Source organism: Megascapheus bottae, chromosome 21 (assembly GCF_031878675.1).
Source record: "Megascapheus bottae isolate mThoBot1 chromosome 21, mThoBot2.hap1, whole genome shotgun sequence".
Lineage (NCBI taxonomy): Eukaryota > Metazoa > Chordata > Mammalia > Rodentia > Geomyidae > Megascapheus > Megascapheus bottae.
Genome location: NC_143529.1, coordinates 10937269 through 10959739, shown reverse-complemented (window position 1 = coordinate 10959739; position 22471 = coordinate 10937269). Strand labels below are relative to the sequence as shown.

Here is a 22471-nt window from a genome sequence, read left to right as displayed (position 1 = left end):
TTTTATAAGTACAGAGCCATGAATTCCACAGTTGTCCCTTCTCATGTTTTTGTCCCCATTTCCCTCCCCTCACCCCTTCCCCTCATTCTGTTTCCCCCCCTTCCTTATCCAATTTCAAATAACCAAATACAAATATATCCAATATATCAGATAACAAAGTGAGATACTGTAACAATATGAGATAACCAAGGGACAACAAAAGAGATGAGAAATAACATAGTACATTAAGAACAACAATCACACATTAGATGGCTTTTGTTTCCATATCCTGAAGGTCCTTTCATTTAGTCCTCATCCTATATGGCCTTATGTATCTAGGTTTTGCCCTATTGTAAGACTCTGCTAGGGGAGTCCAAGGTTTATACTAATTATGAGAAATGAGGGAAACTACTGAGCCTATGTTCCTTTGAGTCCGGCTTACTTCACTGAATATGTTTTGTTTCCAAGTTTTTCTATTTCCTTATAAATGCGGTGATGTGGTTCTTTCTGATGGCAGTATAGAATTCCATTGTATATAAATACCACATCTTGTTGATCCAATCATCTACTGAGGGGCATCTGGGTTGTTTCCATATCTTTGCTATTTATCCTGTATGTTTATTCATTGATTGAGTTTATTTAGCATAATTGCATTAGCTAGTTACATCTGTATCAGTGCTATCCAATAGAACTGTTGTGATGATAGTTATGTATCTACTGTGCTGTCAAATAAAGTAAACTGTAGCCATGTATAGCTACTAGGCATTTGCAGTGTGGGTCATTCAACTGCAGAAATGAATTGGTAATTTTTACTTATTTTAAAAATAAACTTTCTCTGTATATATCAATATATAATGGGAAAAGAAATTCTCATTCCTAAATCCATTGTGGCTTTAACCCAACAGCGTGATAAATTCCAACCAGTATACTGTTTTCATAAACGCCAACTCATTCTAAAACAGATAAAGGAGAAGATTGGGAAGGAGCAAAATTTTGTAGTAGAATCTCTTCAGAGAAACACCTGGTGGGAATGCAGAAGGGATTGCCAGGACAAGGTTGTGGAATGGCTCATTTTAACAAATCACAACTTGGAGCAAAGAACAAAATTCCCAAAGGCAGTGTAAGGTCATGTGACTGACAGACACAGCTTTAAGGGTTTAAGTTGATAAAAAGATGATCTTGGGCAGGGAGCATGGCCTAGTGGTAGAGTGCTGGCCTAGCATGCACAAAGTCCTGAGTTCAATTCCTTGGTACCACACACTCAGAAAAAGCTGGAAGTGGCACTGTGGCTCAAGTGGCAGGGTATGAGCCTTGAGCAAAAAAGTGTCCAAGGACAGTGCCCAGGCCCTGAGTTCAAGCTCCAGGACTGGCAAAAAAAAAAAAAAAAAAGGTCATCTTACTGAAACTTTTTATTAGTCTCCATAACAGTTATAGGCAAACTAACACTACTGTCCTCATCTGTATCAGCTAAAACTTTCACTGCAGGAAGACATAAAATTGTGATCAGTAAGATGAGCATCTAGCAGACTTGAGAGTTAAGGTGTAGTCTTATCTTAAAAAGACTCAGAAGGTAGAGGCTGTGACAGGGTGAAGAACTCAAGTTCAGTTTAAGTCCAGTCAGACATTATTCCACCTATAAATGTTTCCGTATGAATTTCTAAGAGAAAAGTACTATTTTGGAAAACATAGTGCTGTTATCAAATGTAAAAATATGGGCTAGGAGTTTGGCCTAGTCATAGAGTGCTTGCCTACCATGCACGAAGATCGGGGTTTGATTCCTCAGTATCACAGACATAGAAAACTGGAAGTGATGCTGTGGCTCAATTGGTAGAGCTCTAACCTTGAGGAAAAAAGCCCGAGAACAGTGCTCATGCCCTGAGTTCAAGCCCTAGGACTGGCAAAAAAGAAAAAAAGCAAAAATAAACGACAATAATTCCTTAATTTAATATTCTCAATTTTATTCTAGTGTGTTTCTTCAGTTTTAGTTCTTGAATTAGGTTTCAAATAAAATTTATACTTTGGTGTACACACGTATACACCACACACACATACCTACTTACATACACATACACACACTTTTTTTTTTCAAACAGAGTCTTGGTATGTTGCTGAGGTTGACTTCCAACTCACTGTGTAATGTAGGCTTGCCTCAGCCTGCCCCATACTCGTAAGTGCTTACATTATTGATGTAAGCCGTCAAACTTAGCACTCGTGTATGTGTTATATATTCTTATCTTTTAATTTGAATTTTTTCATTTTCTTTTATAATTTATTTGAAGAAATTCATTTGTATTTTTTTTTTTTTTTTTTTTTTTGCCAGTCCTGGGCTTGGGCTCAGGGCCTGAGCACTGTCCCTGGATTTTCTCAAGGCTAGGGCTCTACCACTTGAGCTACAGCACCACTTCTGGCTTTTTGCTACATATGTGGTACTGAGGAATCGAACCTGGGTTTTCATGCATGCTAGGCAAGCACTCTACCACTACGCCAAACTCCCAGCCCCCTCATTTGTATCTTAAGAGCAGAAAAAAATCTGAAAATTCACATAACAGATTCTGTTTGAAATCTTTGTTTGTATAGCACTTCAAATAGTGCTGTGTGTGTGTGTGTGTGTGTGTGTGTGTGTGTGTGTGTGTGTGTGTGTGTGTGTGTTGATACTGGGGCTTGAATTCAGGGTTTTGTATTCTGTCATTTATAATCTCTTACATAGTTTGTTCTGTGAGGTATAATGCACTCTCATTTGATAGACTGCATTTGACTTGGATAATGTACAATTTAATTTCACTCAAGACATTTTCTTTGGTACTTTGAAGTAGGAATATGTCAAACAATTAGGATACTAGTTTTAAATGTGACATTAAAAATTGGGTTTATTTCTGGAATTTTTTGTTTTAATTGTGCTTCAAATTTAAAAACATCTCTTTATCTAAATTATGGATTGATTAATTTTTTCCTTTAGTGAAAGATATACCTTATACCCCTTTGTTATAGGATTTTATGCTATCTTGAGGTTTAATTTTATTTTAGAGATAAAAGAAGACTAGAAACTAATAGAAGATGCTGGGATCTGAACGTGGTGTTGTAGAAGAATGGTTATCAGAATTCAAGGTACATTGCATTGGGGATAATAATCCATGATTCTATATGCACTAATTCAGTTACTGTTCTGTGGATATATAACAAGTATACTATGAAATGGAAATGTCTTAATATGAGATGTTTTTCTATTCTTTAAAGCACATCAATTGAATAAGGACTAGAGAGATTAGGTAAAAATGAATATAATTGTTAGGATTTTTTTCCACACCAGCTTTATGAATACTTAATAGTTTGAATGAGTTGTTAGGATTGATGAGATACTTGAGATATGTTCAGTAAGGCACGAAAATTTGATTTGTGTCTTATTTTTATTTCCTGTAATTAAATCAAATGGGTTTTGTTTTTTCCTGAATTCAGGGCCTGAGCATTGTCCCTGAGCTATTTTTTTTTTCTGCTCAAGGCTAGCACTCTACCACTTGAGCCACAGCATTACTTCCCGGGCCATCCTATTTTTTAGATTGGATTAGTTTAAGGTGGTGCATTTCTCAAAATTCAGCTGTGATAATATGATTTGTATTCAGCTTTCATTGGTGAGTAGTTAGAAGAATTGTATTATTTCTTTTATTACCTCCTGGTTATTTCCTATATTATTTTTACTTTTTTCATTGAACTCTTAAATAGTTTTCAAGAGGCACTTAGGAAAAAACAAAATAAAGTTCCTTATTTCCCAAATACTACTCACTTTTGTTGTCTCCCAATTTCTTTTAGGCATTACCTGACACTCAAATCACCAATTATGCAGCAACTTTACACAGGAAAAAAACACTTGTACCAGCCCTCTATAAAGTTATTCAAGATTCAGATAATGAGGTAGGAAAAGTTTTTTAAAAATAATTTCTGCATAGTGACATGTTAACATGTATTAAAACACATAAACCTAAGTTTTATAGTTTTCTGTCTTTACCTGCAGATCTGGAAATTTTCTACCTGCTATTTTTCATTCTGATGGTTGCTTTGGCTTTTCCAGTTCTCTCTATTTTCAAATATGTTTCGGTCATTTTTTTTTCCTGTTAAGCAATATGTTTTGATTCTTGATTTGAGTGACCATCGTCTCAGTGGATGATTTATTTAATTTGAAACTTTTTCCTGTTCTTGTTCCTACTCTGGAAAGCAGATTGTTAACAGTCTACCTATTCTGCTTTGTTTATTTGAGTATTGTTTACTGTTATCTTATTGATAATAAAGAGCTATTTTCTAGTCACTCTAATCAGTAAAATCAAATTCATAATGCTGCTATTTATTATGTTTACCCTGAGGAAAAGTTAGAGGACATACTTTTTGGTCTAAACTGCTAATATCAGTAAACTTAGAATAATAGTTTACTGTTCTTCAACTTTGCGATAGAAGGTTAAAAATGCAGCTGTTGAATCTGTATGTAACTTACTTATGTCATATATACACACATTATCTTTCCATTAACACAGTAGTACGACATAGAGTTTTAGCCCACTGAATTCATGTATGCTTTAAAATGAAATGAAAGGAACACACAGGAAAGTAGCTTCTTATCTTCCCAGATACAGCCTCCACGAGTGCCTCTGCTGTGTACTGGAGTGAGTTTGAAGAAGTTCAGGTAATCGTCTTCTAACCAGCAGCTTAACTCAAAGTGCATCTTCAGTTTTGTCCTATCACTAAAGCTTGCTTATTGACCTCCTTCTTTCCTGTCTCTTAAATTTGAATTGGCTCTCAGACTTGCACCTGTTGCTGTTTGTAGCAGCAATTGCAGAATTCATTTGCTTTTTTCTTGCATCATGTTTTAAAACTTTAGGTATGGATAATGTATTTTATACATATGTATATATATCTTTAGTCTCAAGTATTTGGAATTCTGTATGAATAATAAATGTGTGTATTTTCCTACCCATTGTTTTGTACTGTCTTTAACATTTAAGCTTTGCATATTAAAATCTATTTTATGGGCCGGGAGTTTGGCCTAGTGGTAGAGTGCTTGCCTAGCATGCACGAAGACCTGGGTTCGATTCCTCGGTACCACATACAAAGAAAAAAGCCGGAAGTGGTGCTATGGCTCATGTGGTAGAGCACTAGCCATGAGAAAGTCCAAGGACAGTGTTCAGGCCCTGAGCTCAAGCCCAGGACTGGCAAAAATAAAATCTATTTTATGCTTTCTTTTTAGATTGTAAGCTCTACATGGGCAATGGTCATATATTCTATATTTTTACTTTCATAGAGTCTACCATTTTATTATGTATACAATGAAGATATAATAAATACTGATAAAGCTGACATATAGCTCATTGGTAGAGTGCCTGCCCAACACATGAAAGGTTCCAAGGTTTAATCTTTAGTATGCAATAGATAGGTAGATAGATAGTAGATATTGAAATTACTCTTTTGTGAGACATAAAAAAGATTCTAATACGCTTTCATTTCCATTAGGACTTACAAGGTTTGAAATGTATCTTTTTCCAGTCCTGGAGCTTGAACTCAGGGCCTGAGTTCTGTCTTTGGGCATTTTTTTTCCCCTCAAGGCTTGCTCTTTAACTTGAACCATAGTACCACTTCTGACTTTTTCTATATGTGGTACCAAGGAAAATAGAACCTGGGTCTGCATGCATGCTAGGCAAGTACTCTACCACTAGTCCAAATGTCTGGCCCTAAACTATGGTATTTTTTTTTTTTTTAAAGTTTCTGATTGTTGTCAGCCTAGGCACTGTTCCTGAGTTCTTTTTGCTCGAGATAATGCTCTACCATGTCTAGTTTTCTGGTAGTTAATTAGAGGTAAAGTCTCATGGACTTTCTTGCCTCCTGGGCTGCCTTTGAACTGTGATTCTCAGATCTCAGCCTCTTGAGTAGTGAAGATTACAGCATGAGCCACCAGAACCCAGTTAAAAAGTTATTTTTAATACTTTGTCATACTTTATAATATTAGTGTGCAAGACCTTATAGTCATGCCTAGAAATTGAAAAATTACAACTTGTGAGATTTAAACACAAGATTCATTATTATAATCAATGTAAGTATTGAGTAAAGTTGAGTTTGCATCCTTCTTCCTGTCAGATCAGAAGGTTTCTAACCATATTCCAGACTTCAAAAAGAAAATAAGTTTTGTAGAATCTCAAAACAGTTCTGGGACCAGGAGCTTAGCCTAATGGTAGAGTGCTCGCCTAGCATGCATGAGGCGCCCTGGGTTTGATTTCTCAGTACCACATACACAGAAAAAGCCAGAAATGGGCTGTGGCTCAAGAGTGGCAGAGCACTAGCCTTGAGCAAAAAGTGTCTCAGGACAGTGCCCAGGCCCTGAGTTCAGGCCCCATGACAGGCCAAAACTAAAACGAAAACAAACTGATCTGGACTTCACTGAAAAGAGTGCCCCTTTTAAATCCCGATTTTGTAATACTCAGAAATGTAATCAATTATACTACTTGATCAACAGAAATTATTTCAGAAAATGGTTATACAACATTTATGAGTTGGAAGTTATGACAATTTTGTTTAAGGACATAAACTTTCTTAAGAATATGTATTTCCTGGGACTAGGAGTTTGGCCTAGTGATATGGTAGAGTGCTTGCCTAGCATGCACAAAGAACTAGGTTCGATTCCTCAGTACCATATACATAGAAAAAGCCAGAAATGGTGGTGTTGCTTAAGTGGTAGAGCTCTAGTCTTGAGAAAGCCCAAGTATGGTGCTCAGGCCTGCGTTCAAGCCAGGACTGGCAAAAAAAAAAAAAAAAAGTGTACTAAATGACTATATTATTATTCATTTTTTAAGAGGTTAAATTTTAACCTAAAAATACTTTATAGTTTCTGGCCAGTTTTCATATGCATAAATGTGATACCAAATTTTGTTCAGTCTTTAGTTACTCCAGGCTTACTGGTAGAATGCTTGCCTAGCATGCATGAAGACCCAAGTTCGATTACTTGGCACCACATACATAGAAAAAAAAGCCAGAAATGATGCTGTGGCTCAAGTGGTAGAGCTCTCGCCTTGAGAAAACACAAGACAGTGCTCAGGCCCTAAGCCCAAGCCCAGGACTGGCCAAAAAAAAAGGTAGAAATGAGGCTGGGAAGCCGGTGGCTCACGCCTGTAATCCTGACTACTCGGGAGGCTGAGATCTGAGGATCAAGGTTCAAAGCCAGCCTGCAATACAAACAACACAAAGCCAGAAAGACTCTTCGATGAATTACTACAAAATGGGAAGTTGGCTGTGGCTTAAGGGTAGAGTGGTAGCCTTGTGCTGAAGAGCTCTGGGATAGCACCTAGGCCCAGGGTAGGTGGTATCTTTGAGCTGAAGAGCTCAGGGACAGCGCCCAGGCCAGATTTTAAGCCCCATCACCTCCCCACCTCCCCATCCGGCCCCCCAAAAAGGGGGACTGAGAATGTAACTAAATGGTAGAGGGCTTGCTTGTCATGCATGAAGTCCTGGATTCAATTCGTCAGTACCATATAAACAGAAAAACTTGGAAGTGGTCTTGTGGCTCAAGTGGTAGAGTGCTAGCCTTGAGCACAGAGAGGCTAACAGTACTCAGGAGCTGAGTTCAAGACCCAGGACTGGCGACAAAGAAAAAAAGGCATAGGAACATTATATAGCACAAAGTTCTTACGGTTAGTTGATTGATCAGTTATTTAATATATGAACTGTACATACATATTAAAGGCTTTGGTTGAATTGGCCCAAAAGATAGAAAAATTAATGTTGAGACTGTCTTAAAATATTATAAAGGTATGTGTGTCTTTAAAAAAATACAGTTAGGGGCCGGGAGTTTGGCCTAGTGGTAGAGTGCTTGCCTAGCATGCACAAAGACCTGGGTTCGATTCCTTGGTACCGCATGCATAGAAAAAAAAAAAGCTGGAAGTGGTGCTGGTGGTGCTGAGGCTCAAGTGGTAGAGCTCTAGCCTTGAGAAAGCACAAGGACAATGCTCAAGCAAAAAAAAAAATAGTTATAGGCCGGGAGCTTGGCCTAGTGGTAGAGTGCTTGCCTAGCATGCATGAACACCTGAGTTTGATTCCTTGGTACCACATTTATAGAAAAGCCAGAAGTGGTGCTGTGACTCCAGTGGTAGATGTCTAGCCTTGAGAAAGCACAAGGACAGTGCTCAGGCCCTGAGTTCAAGCCCCAAAATGGGCCAAAAAAAAAATACTGTTACAGCCAAAAGAATAGAAGTAATTAATGTACATTTTTTTCCTTTTAGCTCCTGGAGCCTGTCTGCCATCAGCTGTTTGAACTCTATCGTAGCTCTGAAGTTCGACTTAAGAGGTTCACACTGCAATTCTTGCCAGAATTAATGTGGGTTTATTTACGGCTTACAGTTAGCCGAGACAGACAGAGTAATGGCTGCATTGAAGCACTTCTCTTAGGAATTTATAACTTGGTAAGCACTAAATAACAGGATACTCTCATCGCCAATTAACCACTAGCAAATGGGTACTGGGGCTGTGGCTCATGGGAACTCGGTAGCCTTGAGCTGAAGAGCTCAGGGACAAGGCCCAGACCCTGGTAACAGTGCCCAGGTCCAGAGTTTAAGCCACATGACCCACAAAACAAAACAAAACTTGTTGTTGGGTTGGGAATGTGGCTTAGTGGTAGAGTGCTTAGCATGTCTGGGTTTGAATCCTTGGTACTACCAAACAAGCCAAAGGTCATTAAATAAATCATAATTTATTAAAAAAAAAAAAAAAGAGTTGAAAGGCCGGGAGTTTGGCCTAGTAGTAGAATCATTTCCTTTTTCCAGGTCACAACTAGACTTTTCTATTCTTTGCTTATGCTGATTTGATTAATTCTTCCTGAACTCTTACCTACTCCCAATCTCAGTTGGACAAAATTATCTCTTTTGAGGCATAGCTTAGATACTGTTTCCTCAGAAAAGGCTGTCATAATTTTAGCTAAGATTTTGAGTTTCCTTCTGAAACCTTTCTATGCAAACCTTGCTTTTTTTTGTCAGTCCTAGGTCTTGAACTCAGGGCTTGACCACTGTTCTTGGATTTTCTTCAAGGGTAGCACTCTACCAATTGAGCCACGGCACCACTTCTGGCTTTTCTATGTATGTGGTACTGAGAAATTGCACCTGGGTCTTTGTGCATGCAGGCAAGCACTCTACCACTAGGCTAAACTCCCGGCCCCATCTTAAGTTTTTTGTACAAAAAAAGGTTTTGCTTTTATGACAACTTACACAGAAAATATACTGTATACACAGCACTGCCCTTGGGCCTTCACAAGACTAGAGCTCTACCACTTGAGCCACAGCCCCTATTTTCTGCCTTTTCTATATATGTGGTACTGAGGAATTGAACGCAGGTTTTTGTGCATTCTAGGCAAGCACGCTACCATTAGGCCAGATTATCAGTCTTAGAGAGTCTTTTTTAAAAGTGAAGAGTTTAGGTTTTATTTAATGAGCATTAGATAACTAATTGGAGAATTTTGAGCAGAAGAATTTTATTATGTATTAGGAACATGCATCTAGTTGCTGTTCAGAGACTTAAAAGTTGAATATAATCATATTTTTAAAGTTTACTATGTAATTAAAGTGAGGAATAGACATAGAATTGTTTCTTTAAGGGAGAATATTAAGGGGAAAAGTATATTACATGGTTTAACATATTATGATTTATTCTGAGTAGGAACACATGGAAACTACAGGGTGATGCTAGAGCCCATGGTAGAATTTGGAGGGGGTGGTGGTATATCCGTCTTTGGGCTTGAACTCTGGGTCTTGTTGCTGCCCCTGAGCTCTTCAGCTCAATGCTAATGCTCTACCACTTGAGCCATAACACCACTTCTGGTTTTCTGGTGGTTAATTGGAGATAAGAGTCTCACAGAATTTTTGTGCTGAGTTGGCTTTGAACCCTGATCCTCAGATTTCAGCCTCCTTAGTAGCTAGGGTCAGGCAGTGATGTAGAATTTGAAGACTGAGGCTTGCATATTTGAGTTTTTCTTTGTATCAAGACCTCATATTCTTTTTTTTTTTTTTTTTTTTTGCCAGTCCTGGGCTTGAGCTCAGGGCCTGAGCACTGTCCTTGGACTTTCTCAAGGCTAGCACTCTACCACTTGAGCCTCAACACCACTTCTGGCTTTTTGCTATGTAAGTGGTACTGAGGAATTGAACCCGGATCTTTGTGCATGCTAGGCAAGCACTCTACCACTAGGCCAAACTCTTGGCCCCAAGACCTCATATTCTTGCTCAGCTTTTTCATTCACAATTGGTACTCTATCACTTTAGCCATGCTTCCAGTTCTGGCTTTTTGCTGGGTAATTAGAGACAAGAGTCTCTCTTGGATCTTCATTTGCGGCCTTGGAACTGTGATCCTTAGATTTCAGCCTCCTAAGTTACTAGGATTACATAGGAGTGAGCCATCAGTACCTAGCTTGATTATTTGTTTTTAATTTTTTATTAAAGCATTTTTTAACATTGATTTTTACATATTTCAAATGTCATGTTTAACAAACAAGTATTTAAGAAGGGAATCTCTGTATATAATCACTGGCACTTAGGTTTTAGAACATAATTAAAATTAAGCATCAATCTATGTACTAAAACATTATGTCGGGCCGGGAGTTTGGCCTAGTGGTAGAGTGCTTGTCTAGCATGCACAAAGACACGGGTTTGATTCCTCAGTACCACGTACATATAAAAAAGCCAGAAGTGGTGCTGTGGCTCAAGTGGTAGAGCTCTAGCCTTGAGAAAGTCTAAGGACAGTGCTTAGGTCCTGAGCTCAAGCCCAGGACTGGCAAAAAAAAAAACCCATTTTATCTATAGAGTATATAGCCTATCGTAGATTTTTATGTCTATGTAGTTATGTTTATATTTCCAATACCATGTCCATAGCATCGGGTATGCAAATACTGAGTCCTGGCTCTTGTACTGTTTGGATCTAATAGCCACATATTAAGGATACTATGGGCCTTTTGTTCCTTTGGTCTTGACTTATCTCACTCAACATGATTCGCTCTAGCTTCATCCACTTCCCAGTGAATGCCATTATTTTATCTTGTCTTTTGGCTATGTAGAATTCCATTGTGTGTGTGTGTGTGTGTGTGTGTGTGTGTGTGTATGTCACATTTTTTTGTATCCATTCCTTTGCAATAGGGCATCTGGGTTGTTTCCATTGCTTAGCTATTGTGAATAGTGCAAAGATGAACATAGCTGAGCAGGTGTCCTTATCATATCCTGGGTTTTGAAGTTCAGGATAGATGCACAGGAGTGGTATGGCGGGATCGTAGGGTTGATTATTTCTTATAGATGAGAAAGATACTTTGAAAAGGAATTACCTAAAAGATTACAAGAACCATAGGAAAGAATGTGAAAATCGGGGAGAATTTAAGAACATTCACATAAGACACTTCTGCAAAGTTAGTCAACAAGGGAATAAAATAGCACAACATTGAGATTCTGCTTTTACGTACCTCTGTACAGAAGTGGACAGTTACCAGAACTCACTGAATTATGAGTTTTATGAATCTGTTATTGAGGAAAGAATGATTAACAAACCAATTAAATAGGCTTCTTAGGACATAAGATTTGCTTCTATAAAATTTCAATTCAAATGTTAGCATTTTGACTTGGGAATGTTCAAATAGTGAAGAACTTGTGTAGTAAGACCCAGAGGTCAAATTCTAGTTTGTCCGGGTGCTGGTGGCTCATATCTGTAATCCTAGCTACTCAGGAGGCTGAGATCTGAGGATGACAGTTCAAAGCCAGCCTGGGCGTGAAAGTCCATGAGACTCTTAAATCCAATTAACCTCCAGAAAATAGGAAGTGGTCCTCTGACTGAAGAGCTCAGGGACAGTGCCTAGGCCCAAAGTTCAGGCCCCATGACTGACCAAACTCCCTCTCTCCCCAAAAAAACCCCTCTAGAATGACGAACCCCACTTCTGAAAGTGTAGTTTGATCATAAAAATTTGACATAGCAATTTGTAAATTTAATAATTATATGTACATGTACTTCATAAAATATTGTTGGAAATTTTTCTTTTATACCTTTGATATATAAATTCCTTGATGTAAATCAACTTTTTTTTTTTTTTTGCCAGTCCTGGGGCTTGAAATCAGGGCCTAAGCACTGTCCTTGGGCTTTCTCTGACATTTGAACCACAGCATGTTCTAAAGACCTCCTTCTCAGAAATCGAGCCTGGTTCTTTGTACATGCTAGGCAAGTACTCTACCACTATGCCAAACACCTGGCCCGAAATCAACCTTTTTATTTTAGCCAAATATTATTTGAGATACAGTGGTTCAGATCTAATGCTAACTAGTTTGACTACAAAGAAGCTGCGTGAGCTCTCTAGGGACATTTTTTCTGCCAAAATTAGATATAAGGTCATTGCACACTTGTAATCGGTACTCTCTTGTGGCATAGTAAACTAAAAAATGAGCTCTATTGGGAAATTCTTTGAGCTATGTGTTTGGTGATAATACTTGTTGTCCTTACTGTCTTTTTTTTTTTTTTTTAATGCTGTGTAGCTACTCAGTCTCTGACTGTCTACTATCCAGGTATACTAGGCAAAATCTCTGTATGAATATTACTGAGTTTAGTTGGAAAAGAAATATAAAAGTAAAGAAGTGGGGAAAAGAAGAAATGTAGCACTACTTTATTCCAGACTGCTGTTGTATGTAGACTGATACTTGGCAATACCTGGGCAAGACGCAATATTCAAGAGTCTAGAGAAATCAAGGGTACTATTGGTTTACTATGAAAAGAAAAAGTGCTTTTCAAAAACATTACAAGGAAGCAGGGTACTGGTGGCTCATTCCTGTAATCCTAGCTACTCAGGAGGCTGATATCTGAGGATCACAATTCAAAGCCAGCGTGGAGGCAAAAGTCCGTAAGACTTATCTCCATTTAACCATCAGAAAACCAAGTGGTAGAAAACCAAGTGTGGCTTAAGTGGTAGAGCACTAGCCCTGAGCTGAAGAGCTTAGAGACAATGCCCAGGCCCAGAGTTAAGCCCACAACAGACAGACCAAAAAAACCCCAAAAATCATGCCCCACCTATAATACCAGCAGTCAGGAGGCTGAGGCAGAATATAATTTGGAGGCCAGAGTAGACTATGTGAGTGAGAAGCTGTTTCCAAGCAACAACTACAGGAATCCCAGGAAGAACAATAAAAACACAAGAATTTTTTCTCAATTTAATAGAAATTATCTAGATATGGATTTACTTTAATCATATAGACTAATTTTTTTGTATTAACATGTAGCTTATTTCAGGTCATAGTTTATTACAGCAGTTTCTTTTATGCTATGCACTAATTAGCTTGATTTTGATAATTTCATGGTGTAAACATACCACATTATATGCTATAAGTACATGTAATTTGTATTTGTTATTTATGCTTCAGTAAACGTAGAACAAATTCCTTGTATATTTGAATGTCTTCCTGTGGGTCTCTAGACTAAGATCTTTAATTATAATATTTTGCTCAATGATACTTCCCCCTGTTCTCTGTGTAAATTTAACAATTTTTTTGTTTCTTAGCTGTCATATTATGCTTGATTCAGCAATATTTTCAGTTTTTCTGGATTATTATTATACTACCAAAGCACACAAATTGGCTAATAAGTTAGAAAAGATATGATAGGCTGGTAAAATTTGTATATGTTTCTATTTGTAAAAACCTCCTTCCTTAATTAACAGTGATATAGTCTATAAATTAAGAAGGTACTATTTTATAGTATAGAGCTGAGATTATATCTTTATCTTTGTATATTTTTTGATTGTAGGAAATTGCTGATAAAGATGGAAACAATAAAGTGCTATCTTTCACTATTCCTTCCTTATCCAAACCTTCAATATACCATGAAGTAAGTAATATTGAATAAGTAATAATCATAGTTCAAAATTACATTCATTACAGGATTAAAAAGTCAGCTTTGGGGCTGGGAGTGTGGCCTAGGGTAGGCTGGGAGTGCTTGCCTGTCATGCACGAAACCCTGGCTTTGATACCTTGGTATCACATTTACAGAAAAAGCCAGAAGTGGTGCTGTGGTTCAAGTGGTAGAGCTCTAGCCTTGAGAAAGCCCAGGGACAGTACTCAGGCCCTGATCTCAAGTCCCACAGCTGACAGGGAAAAAAAAAAATAGATATTTGTTATTATAGTGATATCAGATTGATTTGTGGCAAGAGAGGCAGAAAATAGTTTTTGTTTCTTTTTGGTTCATAAATTTCATTTTTGTTATATAATTAAGTGATGTAGAAATGTTAGAAAACATGGGGCTGGGAGTATAGCCTATGATAGATTGCTTACCTAGCATTTATGAAGCCCTGAGTTCAATTCCTCCATACCACATACACAGAAAAATCTGGAAGTAGTGCTGTGGCTCAAGTGGCAAGCATTAGCCTTGAGAAAGCTCAAGAATAGTGCCCAGACTCTGAATTTAAGCCCCAGGATTGTCCAAAAAAAAGGAAATAAAAATCTATATTATCTTTTTTTTTGTGATTAGTCATGGGACTTGAATGAACTCTGGACCTGGACACTGTCCCTGAGCTCTTCAGCTCAGGAACCCACAGCACCTGGCCTTTCAGTCTTTTCAGTAACTAATTCTTATTGCTTCCTATATATGCATAACCTTAAAAAAAAGTAGTACATGTATAGTGTTATGCATTTCATACACATAATTTCCCCCAAAATCTTTACAGTATATATAATTGAAAAGCAAAAGATTTTTTTAAAAGAATTATTAGAAGCTGTGCACAGTGGCTCATGCCTGTAATCCTAGCTACTCAGGAAGCTAAGATCTGAGGATCATAGTTCAAAGCCAGCCTGTTCCATAGTCCAAAGTCTATGAAACTCTTATCTCCAATTTACCACTAGAAAAACAAGAAATGGTGCTGTGGCTCAAGGGGTAGGATGGTAGCCTTGAGCTCAGGGACAATGCCCAGGCCGACTTCAAGTCCCATGACCAAACAGAAAAAAAACAAAAAGAATTATTTGAAACTGCCTTTTACTTAAAATTAAATATAACTGCATGATACAGGTTTTTACTTCATTTTAGAGAAACTATTTCATATTACACCTTATTCTTGTAGCCCTCAACAATTGGATCTATGGCTTTGACAGAAGGAGCATTGTGTCAGCATGATCTCATCAGAGTTGTTTATAGCGATCTTCATCCTCAGAGGGAAACATTTACTGCACAAAACCGGTAACCATCAAAACTGTAAAAAGTAATAGTTGTGAATTTATGCTTAATAGTGCTAATCTGTTCAAGTTTGATATAAGAAGAGATCCAAAGTAAATATATCATATTATAGTGAAATTTAGTACAGATGCAGATTCCTAATTTAAGTAACATGAAATCCAGAATGCTGAAATTTTGTGCTAAATGGTCTGCAACTTGAGCCAAAGCTCCACTTTCAGTTTTCTGGTGTTTAATTGGAGGCAAGAGACTCAGAGTCTTTCTGGTTCAGGCTGGCTTCAAACCACAATCCTCAAAGCCTTCTGAGAAGCTAGGATTACAGGCATAAGTCCTTTACTTACCTAAGTGTGCAACCAGATTTAGAAGCTTTTTCTTAGAATATGTATAAATATTAATAAAGCTTTATCAAATAAATGTTTATTAAGCTGTTATGTTAGACATTGCTGGACATTAACAATAGAGAAGGAAAAAATCTCAGAATCTGTCTTCTACAGTTATTAACTAATAAGTGGGTGAAATGGAGGTAGAGGCAGAGAATTACAGTTTTGTAGGCTAAATGTTTTTAGATCTACACAAATAAGGGTCCATTTTTCTTTAGGTAGGATAATTAACAATGGCTTTATAACTTAGTTGATCTTGGGAGTGTAGCTCAGTGGTATTTACCAACAGGCACAAGGCCCTGGTATGATTTCTTTTTTTTTTTTTTTTTGCCAGTCCTGGGCTTGAGCTCAGGGCTGAGCACTGTCCTTGGACTTTCTCAAGGCTAGAGCTCTACCACTTGAGCCTCAGCACCACTTCCGGCTTTTTTCTATGTATGTGGTACCGAGGAATCGAACCCGGGTCTTCATGCATGCTAGGCAAGCACTTTAACCACTAGGCCAAACTCCCGGCCCCTCCTGGTATGATTTCTAAAACCACCAATCCTGTGGCCCTCTGGGAAAAAAAGGAAGAAGAAAGAAAGAGGACAGGACTTATAATTTCAGCACAAATTTCAAAAAAGAAAACATATATTTAATAGGAAAGATCAGCATGTATAAGAGCAAGAATTCATGGAAGTTTTGGCATATTCACGGAATACTAAGTAGACTGATGCAGTGATACTTGTGGACAGTGGAGGGAGAAGGCGGCTAGGAAGGTAGTACCTTACACTAAGGAGTTTAAAAGATTGTGGGAGAAGTTTGCATTGTATCATGTAATTGATGGGAAGACAGTAGACTTCTATTGTTAAGGAAGTCATCTGCTCAAACACAATGATTTGTTTGAAGAAGAAAACATAGATGGCAGCAAGGTTTATGACATAATTAAGAGAACAAAAACCAGGGCTGGGAGCCTAGTGGTAGAAGCCCTGGATTCAATTCCCCTGTACCACATATTCAGAAAAAGCTGGAAGTGGTGCTGTGGCTCAAGTGACAGAGCACTAGCCTAGAGCAAAACGTGTCCTAGGACAATGCCCAGGCCTTGACTTCAAGCCCCAGGACTGGTAAAGAAAAAACAAAAAGCTAAAAGAACAGCTGGGCGCATGGCTCACACCTGTAATCCTAGCTATTCTGGAGGCTGATCTGAGGATCACTGTTCAAAGCCAGTTCAAAGCCAGCCCAGGCTCAAAAGGACCTGAAACTCTTTATCTCCAGTTAACCTCCAGAAGAAGTGGGGCCTGGCTCAAGGATAGGTCAGTAGCCTTGAGCTACAGAGCACAGGGACAATGCCCAGGCCCAGGGGTAGGGCGGTAGCCGTGAGCTCAGGGACAGCGTCCAAGTCAAGTTCAAGCCCCATGACCCACCCAAAACAAAACTTTTTCCCATTTTTGTCAGGTTTGAAGTCCTGAGTTTTCTCATGTTGTGCTATAATTCTGCCATTGTGTATATGCCAGCCTCATCATACCAGTCTCTTTGTCGGATGGGCTCCAGGTAAGAGAAGTAATGATTGTTAAATATATTCATTCAGCTAATTGACAAATACTTACTGACCATATTTCTCTGCTAAATACTATTCTAATGTTTTGTGATATAGTAGCAAATAAAACTCAGGATGCTTACATTCCTGTTGAAATCCTTGTTATCTTGTGAGTGTTTAAACTATCTGAATTGTTTAATGCTATATCTAATTACTCAATGGTTGCCACATTTTATAAATAATGTTAGAGTTTTGAAAAACTGATGTTTGAGGGAAATCTTATAGAATATGAGCTTTTCTGGTTTTTTTTTTAACATTTTACAAATAACTACCTTTGTATTAAGTTAAGCAACTGAAGCAATTGTCTGTTTTTTTTGGTGTGGGAGATAGTCTATGTATTTCATAGGTTATAATCCCATTAAATCAGACTTGTAGATAAGCCTGGATGAAAGTCTGAGGCTTCTTACCAGAGTCTCCATTTATGCAGCCATAATCTAAAGTGGAGCTATGCCTCAAATGGTAGAACATGAACCTTTTAACAATAGATTAACAGTCTTTGAACAGTCTCTTGAAAGGCCAGATCTTAGTATGGGATCAATAGGAAAACAAAGAACATTCTTACCTAGTAACTTCTGGAAGGTTGTGGCCTTAACATATGGAACTGCTGTATGCAACAAACCTTCCTGTCTGAGATTATTCACAGTGTATTCATTATGGGAGGAACAGACCAAGCCTAATGCTAGGCTTTTTTTTCCAGGCCTGTGGCTTGAACTCAGGGCCTGGGCACTGTCCTTGGGCACTGTTCTGCTCAAGGCTAGTGCCCTGCCACTTCTGGCAGAGTTCCACTTCTGGCTTTTTCTGTGTATGTGGTACTGAGGAATGGAACCCAGGGCTTCATGCATGCTACCACTAGGCTATGCCCTGGCCTAGGCTTTACAATGCTAAGCTTTGCAACCAAGAATATTAATAGACAGCCCTTTTGTGTGTTTTAATTTACATAAAATTATAAGACTGCCAAATATTCAATAATAGTCGACAAACAACAGCAAATGTCATCATGTAATTCTAGTAATTCAGTCTCATGAGGCTATTAATAAAAGATATGTTTATGTGTAGAAAGATGTTTGTGAAAGAGAAGCTTAGCTATCTGATAAAAATTGTTTCTTTTATTGATGTAATTCATTAGCGTATATGCTTTATGAATGGGGCACAGATACGTATTTTTTGAATCTTTTACTTGTTTGTAAATGTTTGATACCCAGATTAGTGACTAGCGATAGGTACTTGAAAAATGAGTAATGGAATAATTTATGAAAGCAAAAACTGCTGTATTGAATGAGCCAGGAAGCTGTACATACTATTGTATTTTCCTAGGGTTTGTGTGAGTGGGTTTCCACGGCAACATGAAAAACCCTGGAAGGAACTCTGTGGTCGGATAGTAATAGTTCCTGAATTTATGGTGCAACTTCTCACTGGGGTCTATTATGCCATGTAAGTTTGTGGAATCTGAAATTATATGAATTTTTCCTAGTGTTTGGAAGCTTTTTTATTTTTTCTCTTTCTGCCTTATCTAACACAATACAGAATCTTTTATTCCATAATGAGCATGTTACCACATTTTGCAGATACTGTTTCCTATCAGTATTTTAAAAATAGGCAATATATACTTAACTCATCATTAGCTGGAATCAACTTAGAAATTTTCAGGTTTTTCATACTAAAAACTATGTGGTTCAAAATCCCAAGTTTTCATGGATTCATTAAATAGATTACTCTAAATATCAAGACTTGGTATGAAAGAATCTTTGTGAAGAAACATCTATACCTACTTCAAACATAGTATTTGAAATTACCTTTTATTGGTTATTGCAACCCAAACTGTGGCCAGTTAGGAATGAAATGATTTAAAAAATAGATGTGAAAATCTCATTTTATAACCAAAATAGAACAGTAGTAAAGATATTTACTAGGTAGGCGCCAATGGCTCACACCTCTAATCCTAACTACTCAGGAGTGTGAGATCTGAGGATCTTGGTTCAAAGCCAGCTCTGGCAGGAAAGTCTGTGAGTCTCTTATCTCCAATTAACCATCCCCAAAATAGAAGTGGCGCTATGGCTCCAAGTGGTGGAGCACTAGCTTTAAGTGAGAACACTATGGGACAGCACTCAAGCACCATGGAGGAAGAAGAAATACACCATCTGCTTTTCCACAGGTATAATGGACAGTGGGACCTTGGCCAGGAAGTACTCGATGACATCATTTACAGAGCGCAACTAGAACTCTTTTCTCAACCACTACTGGTAAGTTATTGTATTTGCTCTTCTGTTGGGTTTCTGTGCTCTTATGGGGCTTGAAGTCAGGGCCCCATGATCTCAGTTGGCTTTTTCACTTGAGGCTGGTGTTCTCCCACTTGAGCCACAGCACATTTCTGGTCTTTCTGTGTATGTGGTACTGATGAGTTGAACCCAGGGCTTCCTGCATGCTCCATAAGCATTCTACCACTAAGCCACATTCCCACCCAACTCTTTTTTGTTTCATAAAGATCAGAGGCTTAGCTGGGCACTGGTGAATTACATCTATAATCCTAGCTACCCAAGAAGCTGAGATCTGAGGATTTCGGCCCATAGCCAGATGGGACAGAAAAGTCTGTGAGGTTTTTATTTTAAATTAACAGACAAAAGACTATAAGTGGTGCTGAGGCTCAAAGTAGTAGAGTGTTAGCCTTGAGCAAAAAAAATTCAGGCTAAAAGAAAGGAGCTCACGCTCCGAGTTCAAGTTCCATGCCCAACCCTCCCCCCCCCCCAAAAAAAAGAATAGAGGTTTATTTTGGTTTATTTTTCTAGAGGCGTATTTATTCTTTTGTGGCACTAAGTATGTTTAATTAAGAATAAAAATAAAGTTCAGCCGTTAGTTTGGCCTAGTGGTAGAGTGGCTTGCCTAGCATGCACAAAGACCACGTTTAATTCCTCATTCCGCATACATAGAAAAGGCTAGAAGTGGTGCTGTGGCTCAAGTGGTAAACTCTAGCCTTGAGAAGGCCCAAGGACAGTGCTCAGGCCCTGAGTTCAAGCCCCAGGACTGGCAAAAAAGAAGAAAAGAAGTTAGAGTACCAGTCATTAGCCAAGAAAGCTGAGTAACACAAGGCTCTGAGTTCAAACCCTGTTCAAACAAAATACCCTTTTCTCTCATTTCTTTTTTAGAAAATACAGACTTCCTAAGCTTAAGTGATAGAACAAGTCACTAAAGACACATATACACCTTTAGATTATAAAGCAGTCTTTTTTTTTCCTTTTGCTAATCCTAGAGCTTGAACTCAGAGCCTGGATACTATCCCTCAGCTTTTTTGTTTCAAGCTAGTATCCTACCACTTAAGCTGTACCTCCACTTCTGACATTTTTTCTTTTTCTTTTTTTTTTTCCCCCTTTGACTGAGGAGGAAAAAAAAATAGATTAACATATTAGTAATCTCTTGTTTTAGAATATTCCTTTATTATTGGTGATATCTGAGGTACACAGTAAATAATAAATACCCTTTTCACTGTTCAGATCTAGAGCCACATGTTAAGAAAAACAGTTGAGTGCTTGCCTAGCATGCATGCACAAAGACCTGGGTTTGATTCCTCAGTAACACATATATAGAAAAAGACAGAAATGGTGCTGTGGCTCAAGTGGTAGAGCTCTAGTCTTGAGAAAACTCAAGGACAGTGCTCAGGCCCTGAGTTTCAGTCCCTAGGACAGGCAAAAAAAAAAAACAACAGTTGACAGATGGACAAAATAGGCATCATTTATATTACTGATAAGGCTAAAGTCAAACACCAGTTAATCTACAAATTCAAATGGCATTTGGTTACCAACCAGGCTTCTTGATCTCCTGAGGGAGCAAACAGAAAGTAGTGGGACACAATGACAGGGGAAAAAAAAAAAATATATATATATATATATAATATATATATAATATATATATTAGAAATAAAAGAGGACTTTATTCCCATCACAAAAGGCAGATCTTTGTGTGGGGCAAGGCTGCCCCCACTTGCCTGTGATGAGGGGGTTCCCTAAGACCACGATAACCGAGTCCCCAGACAGGCGCATCTTGGAGATGTAGCAGTCCTTGTTGACCGGCTTGGATTCTTGCCCTTACTGCTCTTGGGGTACGCTGTCTGCATCTCCTTCATGTCCCTCAGGACCATATTGCAGTGCCTGTTCCAGGCCTTCTCCTGGCCCCAGAGCTTCTCATTGTCACGGTTGATGAGCACCTGGGTGTTGTTCTTGACTGACTGCGTGAGCACATAGAGTGGGCTTGTGTTAAACTCCTCTTCCCGGCTTCTGCAGCTCCTCCGGGGTCATCTCACTCTTGGGCTTGTTGAGGAGGCTCATGGTGGCAGTGGCATCTGCAAGTCTGGTGTCCCCTCTGTGTTGCAGCTGCCTCTAATGCCAGAAATATTTAAGACAAATTTCTCCTTGTAGAAACAGATACTGCAAAAAAATCTGATGATCATTAGAGTTAAATTCTCTATATTGTTTATCATTTGAAGATGAAAAACTTACTCTAACTTTTATATCAGGTTGCAAGTGTTAAGCATTTTTACTTTGAGAATTCTTTTTCTCTTTGAAGAACAGCAACTTCAAGAGATCAGTGAGGTATATTTTAAAAATAAATTCTTGGGCTGAGAATGTAGCTTAGTGGTAGAGTTCTTTCCTCGAATGCATACCACATAAACAGAACAGGCCAGAAATAGTTCTGTGGTTCAAATGGTACAGTGCTAGCCTTGAGCAAAAGAAACTCAGGGATAGTGCCCAGGCCCTGAGTTCAAGCCCCAGACAAACAAATAAATAAACGCTTATTTGGAAAAGCCTGTTGTTTTTAGAATTCAGGCCTGGCTCCGGTGGCTCACGCCTGTAATTCTATGTATTTGGAAGGTTGAGATCTGTTCAAAACCAGCTTGGGCACAAAAGTCCATGAGACTTTAATTAACTACTTGAAAACTGGGTGCTGTACTATGGCTCAAAAGTGATAGAGTATTAGCCTTTAGCTGAAGAGCTCAGGGAGAGCACTCAGGCCCAGAGTTCAAGCCTCTCAACCAACACACACACACACACACACACACACACACACAAAAAAGTTGTATTCCCCATAGTCTGGACTTTTTTTTTTTTTTTGCAATAGTACTGGGGCTTGAACTGAGGGCCTAAGTGTTATCCCTTAGTTTTTTTAACTCAAGGCTGATGCTTTACACTCGAACCACTGCTGCATTTCTAGCCTTTTTATGGTGATTAATTAGAGATAAGAATTTCACAACTTCCCTATCTGGACTGGCTTAATTTGTAATCCTCACATCTCTGCTTCTTGAATAGGTAGGATTTCAGGTGTGAGCCGTTGGTATCTGGCTAAAATAGAAACATTTTGA

The 22471-nt window shown here is 38.4% G+C and overlaps 1 protein-coding gene and 1 pseudogene across 4 annotated transcripts in view; one reads left to right on the top strand and one right to left on the bottom strand.

Moving 5' to 3' along the window:
- Hycc2 (hyccin PI4KA lipid kinase complex subunit 2) overlaps nt 1-22471 on the top strand; it is a 39007-nt gene that overhangs the window by 8405 nt on the left and 8131 nt on the right. For 3 of the 4 annotated variants that reach the window (XM_090354591.1, XM_090354589.1, XM_090354590.1), the window contains exons 3-10: nt 3004-3084; nt 3784-3885; nt 8229-8408; nt 13756-13836; nt 15062-15177; nt 16983-17078; nt 18439-18555; nt 19277-19364. In XM_090354591.1, coding sequence (XP_090210717.1) covers nt 3034-3084; nt 3784-3885; nt 8229-8408; nt 13756-13836; nt 15062-15177; nt 16983-17078; nt 18439-18555; nt 19277-19364 — 831 coding nt within the window. In that variant the 5' untranslated portion in view covers nt 3004-3033. Of the gene's footprint in view, nt 1-3003; nt 3085-3783; nt 3886-4592; nt 4649-8228; nt 8409-13755; nt 13837-15061; nt 15178-16982; nt 17079-18438; nt 18556-19276; nt 19365-22471 lie in introns of those variants that run through there. The other variant, XM_090354592.1, reaches the window with a different exon arrangement.
- Nucleotides 21027-21440, bottom strand: LOC150048621 (small nuclear ribonucleoprotein Sm D2 pseudogene; annotated as a pseudogene).